The 12,871-nt window shown below is 37.0% G+C and overlaps 2 protein-coding genes across 2 annotated transcripts; both read right to left on the bottom strand.

Moving 5' to 3' along the window:
- Positions 1–1,297: 1,297 nt before the first annotated feature.
- LOC131800461 (uncharacterized) lies at positions 1,298–4,863 on the bottom strand. The gene is made up of 3 exons (XM_059131917.1): positions 4,728–4,863; positions 4,234–4,665; positions 1,298–1,411 (listed from the first exon to the last, which is right to left on the bottom strand). Exons 1-3 carry the CDS (start codon positions 4,780–4,782, stop codon positions 1,353–1,355), a joined length of 546 nt encoding a protein of 181 aa, XP_058987900.1. The 5' UTR covers positions 4,783–4,863; the 3' UTR covers positions 1,298–1,352.
- A 2,385-nt stretch (positions 4,864–7,248) lies between these two features.
- LOC101887438 (uncharacterized) lies at positions 7,249–10,348 on the bottom strand. The gene is made up of 4 exons (XM_020035215.2): positions 10,235–10,348; positions 10,026–10,168; positions 7,515–7,733; positions 7,249–7,453 (listed from the first exon to the last, which is right to left on the bottom strand). Exons 1-4 carry the CDS (start codon positions 10,267–10,269, stop codon positions 7,320–7,322), a joined length of 531 nt encoding a protein of 176 aa, XP_019890774.2. The 5' UTR covers positions 10,270–10,348; the 3' UTR covers positions 7,249–7,319.
- Between the last annotated feature and the right edge of the window lie 2,523 nt (positions 10,349–12,871).

Genomic DNA, 12,871 nt, shown 5'->3' on the forward strand with positions numbered 1-12,871 from the left:
ATTTTTCACTCGCCACAGAATTTCTTATCTCTTGCCATATGCCAGAAGTGTATCATGATGATGATAATCAACATCATCATCTTCATAGTCATCAACATCATCACCATTATTTATTAGTTTACTTTTGGTTTTCAGAACTGTGTACTTTTTTCATTTTTTCAAGTGTTTTTTGTTTTTTTGTCATATTTTTTATTGTTTCATCAATTGTGAAATACACATATTCAGTCAAACTCATACTTATATGGAGGATCGTTACAAAAGTTGGTGAAGCAAAAGGACATACATACCTATTGAGTTCTAATATGTAAACATATTTATTTCATATATAAAGAGTGATTTGTTAAGAGCTTGATAACTTTTTTAAAAAAAAAAAACGCATAAAATTTGCAAAATCTCATCGGTTCTTTATTTGAAACGTTAGATTGGTCCATGACATTTACTTTTTGAAGATAATTTCATTTAAATGTTGACCGCGGCTGCGTCTTAGGTGGTCAATTCGGAAAGTCCAATTTTGGGCAACTTTTTCGAGCATTTCGGCCGGAATAGCCCGAATTTCTTCGGAAATGTTGTCTTCCAAAGCTGGAATAGTTGCTGGCTTATTTCTGTAGACTTTAGACTTGACGTAGCCCCACAAAAAATAGTCTACAGGCGTCAAATCGCATGATCTTGGTGGCCAACTTACCGGTCCATTTCTTGAGATGAATTGTTCTCCGAAGTTTTCCCTCAAAATGGCCATAGAATCGCGAGCTGTGTGGCATGTAGTTGAAACCACATGTCAACCAAGTTCAGTTCTTCCATTTTTGGCAACAAAAAGTTTGTTAGCATCGAACGATAGCGATAGCCATTCACCGTAACGTTGCGTCCAACAGCATCTTTGAAAAAATACGGTCCAATGATTCCACCAGCGTACAAACCACACCAAACAGTGCATTTTTCGGGATGCATGGGCAGTTCTTGAACGGCTTCTGGTTGCTCTTCACTCCAAATGCGGCAATTTTGCTTATTTACGTAGCCATTCAACCAGAAATGAGCCTCATCGCTGAACAAAATTTGTCGATAAAAAAGCGGATTTTCTGCCAACATTTTGGTAATAAAATTCAATGATTTGCAAGCGTTGCTCGTTAGTAAGTCTATTCATGATGAAATGTCAAAGCATACTGAGCATCTTTCTCTTTGACACCATGTCTGAAATCCCACGTGATCTGTCAAATACCAATGCATGAAAATCCTAACCTCAAAAAAATCACCTTTTATTTTTAATTTTATTTAATTAAATATCAAAAAATATTTAAATTGCAAACTTATCAATCTTCCAGTAGCATTATCGTGGTAAGCAGAAGAATTGCGGAGTTTTATGCCCTCGGTGGTTTTGTAAGATCTGCACATGATCCTCTTCGTACAATTTGAATGTCTAAAAGTAAATGAAAAGACATTTTTTTGTTAGTATCTCCGAATTAATTTTCTTTGATTTGATTTGTTTTCATTGCTTTCCTTTCATTTGATTTGAGAGAGACAAGGGCGTAGGGGAATGGAAATGGAAAAAATTATAGTGTTGGCAATTCCATTTGTGGTTGCAATTTTATAAAATAAAATATAAATAAAAACAAGTAAAAAACATTAAGTTCGGCTGAGTCAAACTTTTAATACCCTCCACCATAGGATAAAGGAAACATTAGAACCTATTATGACCCACAAATACCAATTTTTAAACATATTCGTGGGAAAATGTGGCAAAAGTCATCAAAATATCGAATATCGGGAGGTACCATTATATGGGAGCTATACTAAAACGTGGACCTATACATGCAATGTTTAGCCACCTGAGCTTGAACCCATTATGACAACAAATACCAATTTTCAGATAAATCCGTGAAAAAAGGTGGCAAAAATCATCAAAATACTGAATATCGGGAGGTACCGTTATATGGGGACTATACCAAAACGTGGACCGATTTATCTCATTTTCAATACCAACCATCCTAGACACAATACAAATTGTTCTGCTAAATTTTGACGCTATACGTCAAATAGTGTGGGCTGTATCGTGATTTTAACAGACAGACGGACAGATAGACGGACAGACAGACGGACATCGTTAAAGTGACTTATATATCGTTAAAGTGAATATATATACTTTATGGGGTTTATATACCCTCCTTTCCAAGGTAGAGGGTATTACAAGTTAAAAAGTATCAATCGGTTTTGCCGACAGATGTATACCCTCAGTTAATGTTCGATTATTTAAATATACCGTTACGGTTTGTGGGTAAGGTACCAGAAGGGGTTGACAGATGTTGAGAATTGGATGCTTATCTTGCTTTTTTTAAGCGTTTGTTTTTCGAAATCTTGAAACTTATGTGGGGCAGGTACCTAAAGAAATGTTCCAATATCCACCTAGATCTTGTGATGATGGAAATGTACCAAGTCTGGAATGGAATCGGATGTTAATTTCATGAATACTCAAAATATTGACCCTTTGTGGGGGAGGTACCAGAAGGAATGGACCAATATATCCCAATGTGAAGAGAACCAGATGCTCATTTCAGATATTGTGATATTGCGAGTTGATCTAAACCCGCTTCATTTCCAGCGCAAAATGGCCACCAAAATCTCCGGATACCAATCCTTTGGACTATTGTGTCTGGAGTATTTTAAGAAGCAAGGTTGACACTAAAAAATACCAAAATGTCGATCATCTCAAGCAAGCCCTTCGCCGGGAATGGGCTAAAATACCACAGAACAACATTCGGACAGCGTGTGACGGTTTCATTGGTCGTTTGAAGGCCATAATTCGTGCCAAAGGTGACCAATTCGAACAAATCTAAACTTATTCTAAAATTTTATGTCATTTCTGACATTTTTTGATTTCATTCAATAAAATAAAATAAAAAAAAAAATAAAAATTATAGCGTTTGACTTTGTTGCCGTTTCTTCATCTGACCCTGTATATGTTTCATCCGATTTGTTTTTTAATTCCCTCAGATTCGAATATGCGTTCCACAAAAATGATATTTGGTACCACATATCTTATAGAGCTGGGAAATATCTTTGCCAAATTTTATCGAGATCGGCTCAGATTTGGATATAGCTCCCATATATATCCTTAATCCGATTTCAGGTTTATTGTGCAAATAATGGCTAATATCAGCCCAAATGCAGTAAATTTCTGGTATAAAAGATAGAAATGTCTCCGTCAAATTTAGTGAAAATCTATTCAGAATTGGACATGCCTCCCATATAATAATTCCCTCTGAAACCAAATTATGACTGCTCTAAAGCCAAATGTTGCTAGGTGGTATGATCTACTTCAAATCAAATTGTCGGCCCCACAAGAATTTTGACTTTTCCTTACTGGTTTCAATCGGAGGATGGTCAAAATTTAGTTACAACAAGTAAAAACGCTGCTAAGTTCGGACAGTTCGAACTTTCTACACCATATGGTAGGAACTTGAAAAAGTTCAAGAAATTCCGAAAATACAGCTTAAATGAAAACCGCTTAGTTGAGAACCGTAAGTAATTTTTTGTCATAAGCTGTAGTACCGATTCCGAACTTCAAATACGAAATTATTCCCGTGGATAATGTCGCTAAAATTGTTAAAATACGGAAAATCGGGAGGCACCGTTATATTTGGGCTATACGAAGACGTGAACCTTCATACATATTTTTTTGTTATAGGCTGCAGTACACATAACGAACTTTGAGTACGGAATTTGAAACAATTCCGGTGAATAATGTCGCTAAAATGATCGAAATTCCGAATATCGGGAAGTACTGTGACAAGGGGGATATACGAAAACCGACATGGTCTATTTACAAATCGAACCTCCAGTAGGCATACACACACGTGTGTAAAATTTTTGCCTTTTATCTCAATTCGATAGAAAGATAGTCTGATTACAGCAGACAGACAGAAATCGCTAAATAGTCATCGAATTTTACGCTCATCCAGAATAAATATACTTTGTGGGGTCTATCATGAGGAGTTACAAGAGGAATGACAAGGTTAATATACCCTCCATAGATTGGTGAAGGGTATAACAACAGCCTGTTTATATAGAATGCTTGATGAGTATAAATTGATGACAAAACTGCCGAACTGACAATTTCTATAATTAATCACACTAATGGTCCAATCAATTTCTAATCTCCACTTCCCCCCACCACCCACTCGCTCGATCAGATTTTGTAATAGGTGTTAGATGAAGTAATAAATCACACATTCGATTACTTACTCGCTCCACAGCGTCTGGCACAATTGAATTTCTGTTCATTGCCATACATTTGACGATTGCTGGCGCATATGGGGTTGTACTCGGACGTCGTGGGACATCGTTGTATACATGCCAAGAATTCCGGCGAAGGAGTTGTGGCACGCGGCAAAAATGGCGGTAGTGTAGGATATACGGGTACATTGTTGACAAAAACCGGATATGTGCCGCCTGTATTTGGCGCATCCGTAAAACTCTCCACGCTGTTGGAGCTTTCACTGTTGCTAAAAATCAATTCCTGGCCCGGCTGCAGCAGCTGTCTGACTACAATTGCACTTGGAGCTGAACGCAATTCATTGCTGCCCAAACGAAATCCGGACTGAGGATGACCAGCAGCAGGCATGTGACAGATGTGTATCACAAAAAGCAATAAGAATACTTTCAACGCGAATAGAACTATAAATAAATGCTTAACAATTAAAATTATCAATAAATTGTTTATTAATAGAATCCGATACTTTCAGAAAACCGCAGAAATTTTGATCTGGTCCATTGGCAGTTGTAAAATGCCATTGCGATTATTATCCGATCTCTGCGTCCAGTTCTCAATGCATTTAAACAGCTACTGACTAAACCAAGCAGTGAATGTATCGACTAGAATAGAATGTCGAATGCATCTGTATTTGTGGTTGGAGCGTGAGTTTTAAGATTTCAAGTTTAGTCATGAATAATTTTTTTAGTGTTTTTTGTCGACGACTATCTCTGTTCCCGGCACATTTACTTTAGTTGAAACCAAAAACGTAAACATTGAATGGGAGAAATCCAGTTTGGATAATTCTCAATTCATTGTTGTTATTGTTATGCTATACCGTGTGAGAAGTGCACAGTGTTACGTAACTGTATGTTGTGTGTGTTTTTATACCCTCAGATACATGACTATAGAGGAGTGTATGTATCATTTGATACGGCCGAAAAGTGCCTCATCGAAAGAAAGGTTTTAGACCCTAGGTGTCTTTGGACCAAATCCGTTTCAGGAATTTAGCGTCGATCTAGAGGTGTCCGTCCGTCTGTCTGACTGGCTGGCTGGTGCGCACGATAAATATCGAAGGGAGTACTGATATGGTTCAAATTTGCCAAATTTAGATCGATTTCGGAGATGGGCAACATCGGTTCACATCTCGTCCCCCACAAAAAGGCAAATTTTTTAAAGAAAATAATTTAAGTAAATTGTCGACCAGACAGACAGACGGACACCCCTAAAATGACTCCAAATAACACAGGCCCACCCCTTCTGGTACCACCCCATATATGAAAGCTATAGCTGTATATGAACCGATTTTCACCAAATCTGAAGGATGAATTCAGTCGGAAGTGCCAAAATTCAGTTAAGCATTTGGTGCACAAAAAAACCTGAAATCGGATAAAGATATATCCAAATCTAAATCTGAACCGATCTTGGCAAAATTTTAAACACCTATTTCTGAGCTTCATCTTATATCAGCTACCAAAGATTATTGTTGTGGAGTGCATATTACGCTTGTGAGGGTCTTTAACACCAAATCGGATGAAACATATATATGGGAACTATAGCTATATCTGAACAGATTTTCATTAAATTTTAAGTGCTTGTTTCTAGGATTGATTTAATCGGAATTGCCAACATTTAGTCCATTTGGGCTTATATTAGCCATTTGATGCACAAAAAAACTATATCCTAATCTGATCCGATCTCGATAAAATTTGACGGAGGAATTTTTGAGCTCCATAAATTATCTCGTACCAAATCGGATGAGCTTTAGCTATATCTGTGCCAAATTTGATGTGGTTGTTTCTAGGATGAATTTAGTCGGAATAGCCAAAAATTCAGGTAATTGGACTGATATTGGCCGTTTGGTGCATAATTAACTCAAAATCGGTTGAAGATATATATTGTATACGATTTGGTATATCTGGGAGCTAAGTGAACCGAATCTCTCCAATGTCAATAAGGTTCGTCCTTCGGCCAAACAAATATTTATTATCAATCGGATAATAAATGCGACCTGCATTTTTTTCACAAAAATACATGGGCAGACAGACTGACATGCGTAAATCGACTCAGAAAGTTATTTAAATTAAGATCCTCCAAAGTAACTATGGCTTTACCCACTTTGTTGTGTGGGTTATAGATACAGGCCCAATCAAAACTGATTCGATTTAGCAATGTGTGTTTGTTCATCCTTAAATCCCAATCAATTTATTTTTTTTTATACCCTCCACCATTGTATGGATGGTATATTAAGTTTGTCATTCCGTTTGTAACACCTCGAAATACACATTTTAGACCCCACAAATATATATATTTTTGATCAGCATAAAATTCTATGTCGATTTAGCGATATCCGTCTGTCTATTCCTCTGTGGAAACCACTCTAGCTTCCGAACGAATTGAAGCAGATTGATAAAATGTTGCTCAAATGTATGTTATGTCTGCAGGACTTTTGGTATTGAAAAAGGGCCATGTAGGTCCACCTTTTGGTATAGCCCCATATAACTGTACCTCCCGATATTCGGTATTTTGATGATTTTAGCGACATTTTTCACCGGAATAGTTTCAAATTCGGTATTTGAAGTACATAATGGATACTACAGCCTATGACAGAAAATTGTCCGTGCAGGTCCACGTCTTCGTATAGCCCCCATATAACGGCACCTCCGGATATTCTGTATTTTGATTTTATCGACATTATAATCTATTTTTGAATAATGTAATGGCTTATGACAAATGTCATGTCGTCGTATAGACCCTAATATAATAGCTACATTCAGTACTTTTAAGATTTTAACAGAAGTTTCAACGTATTTTATTCTTTTTGAGAAGTGTCAAATTCGTCCCAAATGGTGGAAGGTATTCAAAGTTTGAAGCATTTCAATACAGCTTTATACTTGTTTTTACTTGTTTATACTTGTTTTTTTTTTTTTTTTTTTTTTTTTTTTTTTTTTTTTTTTTTTTTGAAATATTACAAAATTTTATTAAAGAACCTGAAGGAATATTCTGCCTTTAATCAATCCAATTTATTCCAAATTCCTTTACATTTTTATCAAATCTTCAATTATATTTAGTGGTATAATCATCCGATTATTATGGCATTATAGGGTGTAGTAGTTATGCGTTCTCCAGGCATATCATAAATTGGCGACTTGTATTTTATTGATTCCTCCCATTGTTTATATATCGGTTGTTTGGTGTGCCAGCCAACAAATGCTGAAAAATACAAAAACAATTAATATAAAATTATAAAAATTTTCTTTCCGTTTCCACTAACCATTAGATGTCTTTGGTAATTCCAAATGTTCCTTTTTGTCATTCTCCAATTGGGTATTACCATTTTCCAAATATTTACTCTGCTCCTTTTGTAGGCATCTCAACAAATGTACATCTGAATGAGGTCTTCCACAACGACATTTGGCCAATAGGGAATTGTACATTCCCGGTGAAACAAAGTGGCCATCGCCTTCACTGGTATATTTATAAGGATTTAAGTCTGAAATTATTTATTATTTTAATATTTTGTTTATAACAGGGATTATATGTCTTAGGAATGATGATATCCATCATCTCTTGTGAACATCGATGTGTCAACAATTTTAAAATATTTGTGAATATACGTCATTCGGAGGTTTTTAGTACAGGTGATTTTTAACAATTTTAATAAATTTGAATAATTTTTCATCCAAAATTTTCCAAACATGTTTTCAAAGTTCGTGGTTTTAGAAGTTGTATTCATGTGGTTTCATGTATTATATTATCATGGTCTTAAAGCAGCAATCCATAGAGTTCCTACACAAAGTCGAACAAGAAGACTACTTTTCCAATAAACAGGGTAACTTCTACATCACATTCTTTGAATTTCAAATCACTATTATTTTTTTCGACAACAAACTTGGGAGCCTGATGAACCTACCGGTCGAACTTCTCTCAAAAACTTAACGGAAATTATCGAATTCTTCAAAACAGGACGTCACGTTCTAATAGTATAAATTCCAGAATAAATTCTCAAAATAGCTTTTCAACAAGTAATTGTTTGCATACTGTTTATACCCTTAAGTTCGACACTCATCGAAATAATAATTTTAAACCCAACAAAGTCCGTCCGTCTTTCCGTCTGTTGTAATCACGCAACAGTCAAATCAAATAATTATAGGAAGCTAAAATTTTTCACAGATCTTTCTTTTGTCTGCAGGCAGGTCAAGTTCGGAGATGGGCTATATCGGCCCACGATATCATATAGCCCCCATACAAGGTGAGATGAAAAAACTGTAACTGACAAAAACTGCCAACTTCAGACTGCTGTCATTTCTTAGCCGTTAAAATTATTCCAGTGACAGCCAAAAACCATTTTTGTGAGAATTTTCCAGAAAAAAAGTTATTCGTGATGGAATTCAAGCGTGATAGTCTGATTTCTGTATATTTGGCTGGAAACCCTCAAGTGGCTATCGTTAGAGCACTCCAGCATTTAAATGTGAATAGATCTTTTGTGTCTGGTACCATCACTCGTTACCGTGATACTGGTAGCGTAGCCCGACGTCAAGGAAATGGACGGAAGAAAACAGTAACATCAGCAGAAATGGTTCGAAAAGTAAAGAAGCGACTTGATCGTAACCCACGTCGCAGTGGCGGAAAAATGGCTCGTGAGCTGAACATATCGTAATATTCCATTCGGCAAATATTGAAAAATGAGCTCGGGGTAAAGCCACCGCAACAGAAAGAACATAGACTCAAAAAAGCTAAAGAGTAGCTTCGCTTGGCCGAAAGTGGTGAACTGCCGAATTTGGTTTTCTCCGATGAGAAAACATTTATTGTCCAGCAGTTTGTAAACAAACAAAACGATCGTGTTTACTTGTCAAAGAGGTCAGCGGAAAATGTGCTCCTTCGATTGGCCACCAGAACTCAAGCGCCGGCCATGGTGATGGTGTGGGGCGCCATAACAGCCGATTGTCGCTCTCGACTCGTATTAATTGACCGTGGCATCAGATTAAGTTCCAATATTATCGCGAAAATATTCTGGAGGATGTATTAAAGCCTTGAACACGCAAACATTTTGGCCGCAGACATTGGACATTCCAGTAGACTTAGCACTCAGCACGAGCCACCCAAAAATGTTTACAATATGAGGCTCCTCGCTTCATTTCCAGCGCATAATGGTCACCAAAATCTCCGGATACCAATCCGTTGGACTATTGTGTCTGGAGTATTTTGGAAAGCAAGGTTGACGCTAAAAAATACCAAAGTGTCGATCAAGCAAGCGCTTCACCGGGAATGGGCCAAAATACCGGAAAGCAACATTCTGGCAACGTGTAACGATTTCATTCACCGTTTGAAGGCCATAATTCGTGCCAAAGGTGACCAATTCCAACAAATCTAATTGTCGTATTTGTAGATCGTAATGGATACCACAACCTATGACGGGAAATTATCTATGCAGGTCCGCGTCGTAGTATGCCCCCCATACAACGGTACCTCCCTTTATTCGGTATTTTCATGATATTAGCGACAATATTCACCGGAATTGTTTCGAATTTTGTATTTAAAGTTCGGAATCGTCATTACAGCCTATGGCAAAAAATAGCTTATCCAGCATCACGTCTTCGTATAGCCTCCATATAAAGGTTTTCATCTGAACGGTATTTTTCGACAGATTTTTTTTTTTTTTTTTTTTGTTTTGAAAATTTTCATGTTCCTTCCGGATGGTGGAGGGTATAAAAAGTTCGACCCGACCGAACTTAGCTGCTTTACTTGTTTTAGTTATTACTATCGAGTTTATTTCCCACAATACCTTTAGTTTTCATTTGCTCTTTTATTTGTTTGCTTAGTTTGTCCGGATTGTACATGTCCTGCCATGGAGTTTCATTGTAAAATTTTAACCATTTTCTGGGATAGTTGCGACGGGCCTTAAATTCCATATCCACTTGCTCTTTCCTATATACAAAAGACAAAATATAATAACAGATAACAATTCCCATTAACATTAAATGTAAGGCTTACACTTTGCCATCGTATTTCTGTGGATCCGTTTGCATTTTGTTAAAGTTAAATTTGAGTTGGTTTGCGTTAGGGAAATAAATACAGACTGGCAATTTGTTATTACTCCTACGTGGCTTGTTTACGGGTTTCTAAGCGACGATCGAGCTCCATTGTCCCCATGACAATGGGGGGTTGGCAAGCATGGCTTCCAAACAATTTTTAAGAATACAACACTGTTCTTCTAAATTGAACAAATGTGTAAAACCAGAGCACAGATTTGCTCGTTGAGTTTTTGTTTTAAACAGAGTTTACTCTTTCGTTTTGTGTTAGACACTTTTGAGTCACTTCTGTGACAAATATGGTGAAATAGAGTGGTTTTTATGTTGATGTGAACTGTGAGGTGATCGTGTACAAAATCTAAGAAGAAACAAGTAAAAAAGCAGTAAGTTCGGCCGGGCCCGAATACACTCCACCATTGGGAAATTTTCAAAAAAATAAAATCGGTTAAAAATTCTGATAAAATCTTAAAAATACCGAATATAGCCTTTATTTTGACCTGCATAGGCAAATTTTGTCATAAGCCATTACAGTATTCAAATACGAATCTTGAATAATGAATAAAATCATCAAAATATCGAATATAGGGAGGTACCGTTACATCTGGGCTATACGAAGACCAGGACCTGTATAGACAATTTTCTGTCACAGGCTATAGTATTCATTACGAACTTCAAATACGAGATTTCAAACAATTTCGGGTAATATTTTACCTAAAATCGTCAAAATATTGAATATAGGGAGGTAATAATATATGGGGCCTATACGAAGACGAGAACTGGTAACGTTGTATGTGGGCCATACGATATCGTGGACATATCTCTCCCAGGGGGTAAAGTACTCAGAAGGAACTCATTTTGTGGATTTTCAGACTATTTAATCGAAGCATTTGGCTACAATCATCAAAATACCGAATGTCGGGGGTACCGTTATTTGGGATCTATACGATATAGTGTACCGATATAGCCCATCTTCGAACGTGGCCTACCTGCAAACAAAAGACAGATTTGTGCACAACTTTAGCTTCCTGTCTTAATTTGTTTTGACTCTAGAGTGATTACAACAGATGGACAGATGGACGGACGGATTTTATAAAAAATTAACGCTGATCAAGAATATGTGTACTTTGTTGGGTCTAAAATTATTATTTCGATGAGTTACAAACGGAATGAGAAACTTAATATACCCTCCATACTATAAATGGTGGGGGAGTAGGAGTAGGCATGTCATTTGAAATAATTCTGACAAAAGCGGTCATGGAATCAGGGTTGTATTTTAATAGCATTTAAGAAACTTTTTTACCTCTGTATTGTACGAAGGTCATACCTATACAGGGTGGTATAAAAAAAAAACTGCAACAAAGCCAAATGCCATGATTTTTATATATATTTTTAATTTTATTGAATGAGAGCAAAAAATGTCGGAAATTGCATAAAATTTTAGAATAAGTTTAGATTTGTTCGAATTTGTCACCTTTGGCAGAAATTATGGCCTTCAAACGGCCAATGAAACCGTCACACGCTGTCCGAATGTTCCCCTGCGGTATTTTGGCCCATGCCCGGCGAAGCGCTTGCTTGAGGTGATCGACACGTTGGTATTTTTTTAGTGCCAACTTTGCTTTCCAAAATACTCAAGACACAATGGTCCAACGGATTTGTATCCGGAGATTCTGATGGCCATTGTGCGCTAGAAATGAAGAGAGGAATCTCATTTTGTAACCATTCTTGGGTGGCGCGTACTGCGTGCGATGGTGCTGAGTACTGTTGAAATGTCCAAGGTCTGCGGCCAAAATATTTGCGTGCCCAGCTGCACATTTTTAGCTGACCTCTTTGGCAAGTAAACACGATCATTTTGTTTGTTTACAAACTGCTGGACAACGAATGTTTTCTCATCGGAGAAAACCAAGTTCGGCAGTTCACCACTTTCGGCCAAGCGAAGCAACTCTTTAGCTCTTTTGAGTCTATTTTCTTTCTGTTGCGGTGTAAGTTTTTACACTTTTTGGAATGTCAATGGCTTTACCCCGGGCTCATTTTTCAATATTTGCCGAATGGAATATTGCGATATGTTCAGCTCACTAGCCATTTTTCGGCCACTCCGATGCAGGTTTCGATCCAGTCGCTCTTTACTTTTCGAACCATTTCTGCTGATGTTGCTGTTTTCTTCCGTCCACTCGCTTGACGTCGGGCTACGCTACCAGTATCACGGTAACGAGAGATGGTGCGAAACACACAAGATATATTCACATTTAAGTGCTGGAGTGCTCTAACGGTAGCCACTTGTGGTTTTCCAGGCAAATATAAAGAAATCACACTATCGCGCTTGAATTCCACCACGAATAACTTTTTTTCTGCAAAATTCCCACCAAAATGCTTCTGTACGCTTGTGAATAATATAATAAGCTGTCGCTGGAATAATTTTAACAGCTGTCGGACGAGTGGCTTAGAAATGACAACAGTCTGAAATTGTTTGCTATTTTTTCATCTCACCCTGTATTTTTTTACTTATTTCCCCAAATTGTTTCCTCTAAAATATCTTCCGGAAATTTAAATTAAACTAAAATTACCCCAAATAAAATACGCATATTTTTCATTTGTATTGGTT

Source organism: Musca domestica, unplaced genomic scaffold (assembly GCF_030504385.1).
Source record: "Musca domestica strain aabys unplaced genomic scaffold, Musca_domestica.polishedcontigs.V.1.1 90, whole genome shotgun sequence".
In the NCBI taxonomy this organism is placed as follows: Eukaryota; Metazoa; Arthropoda; class Insecta; order Diptera; family Muscidae; genus Musca; species Musca domestica.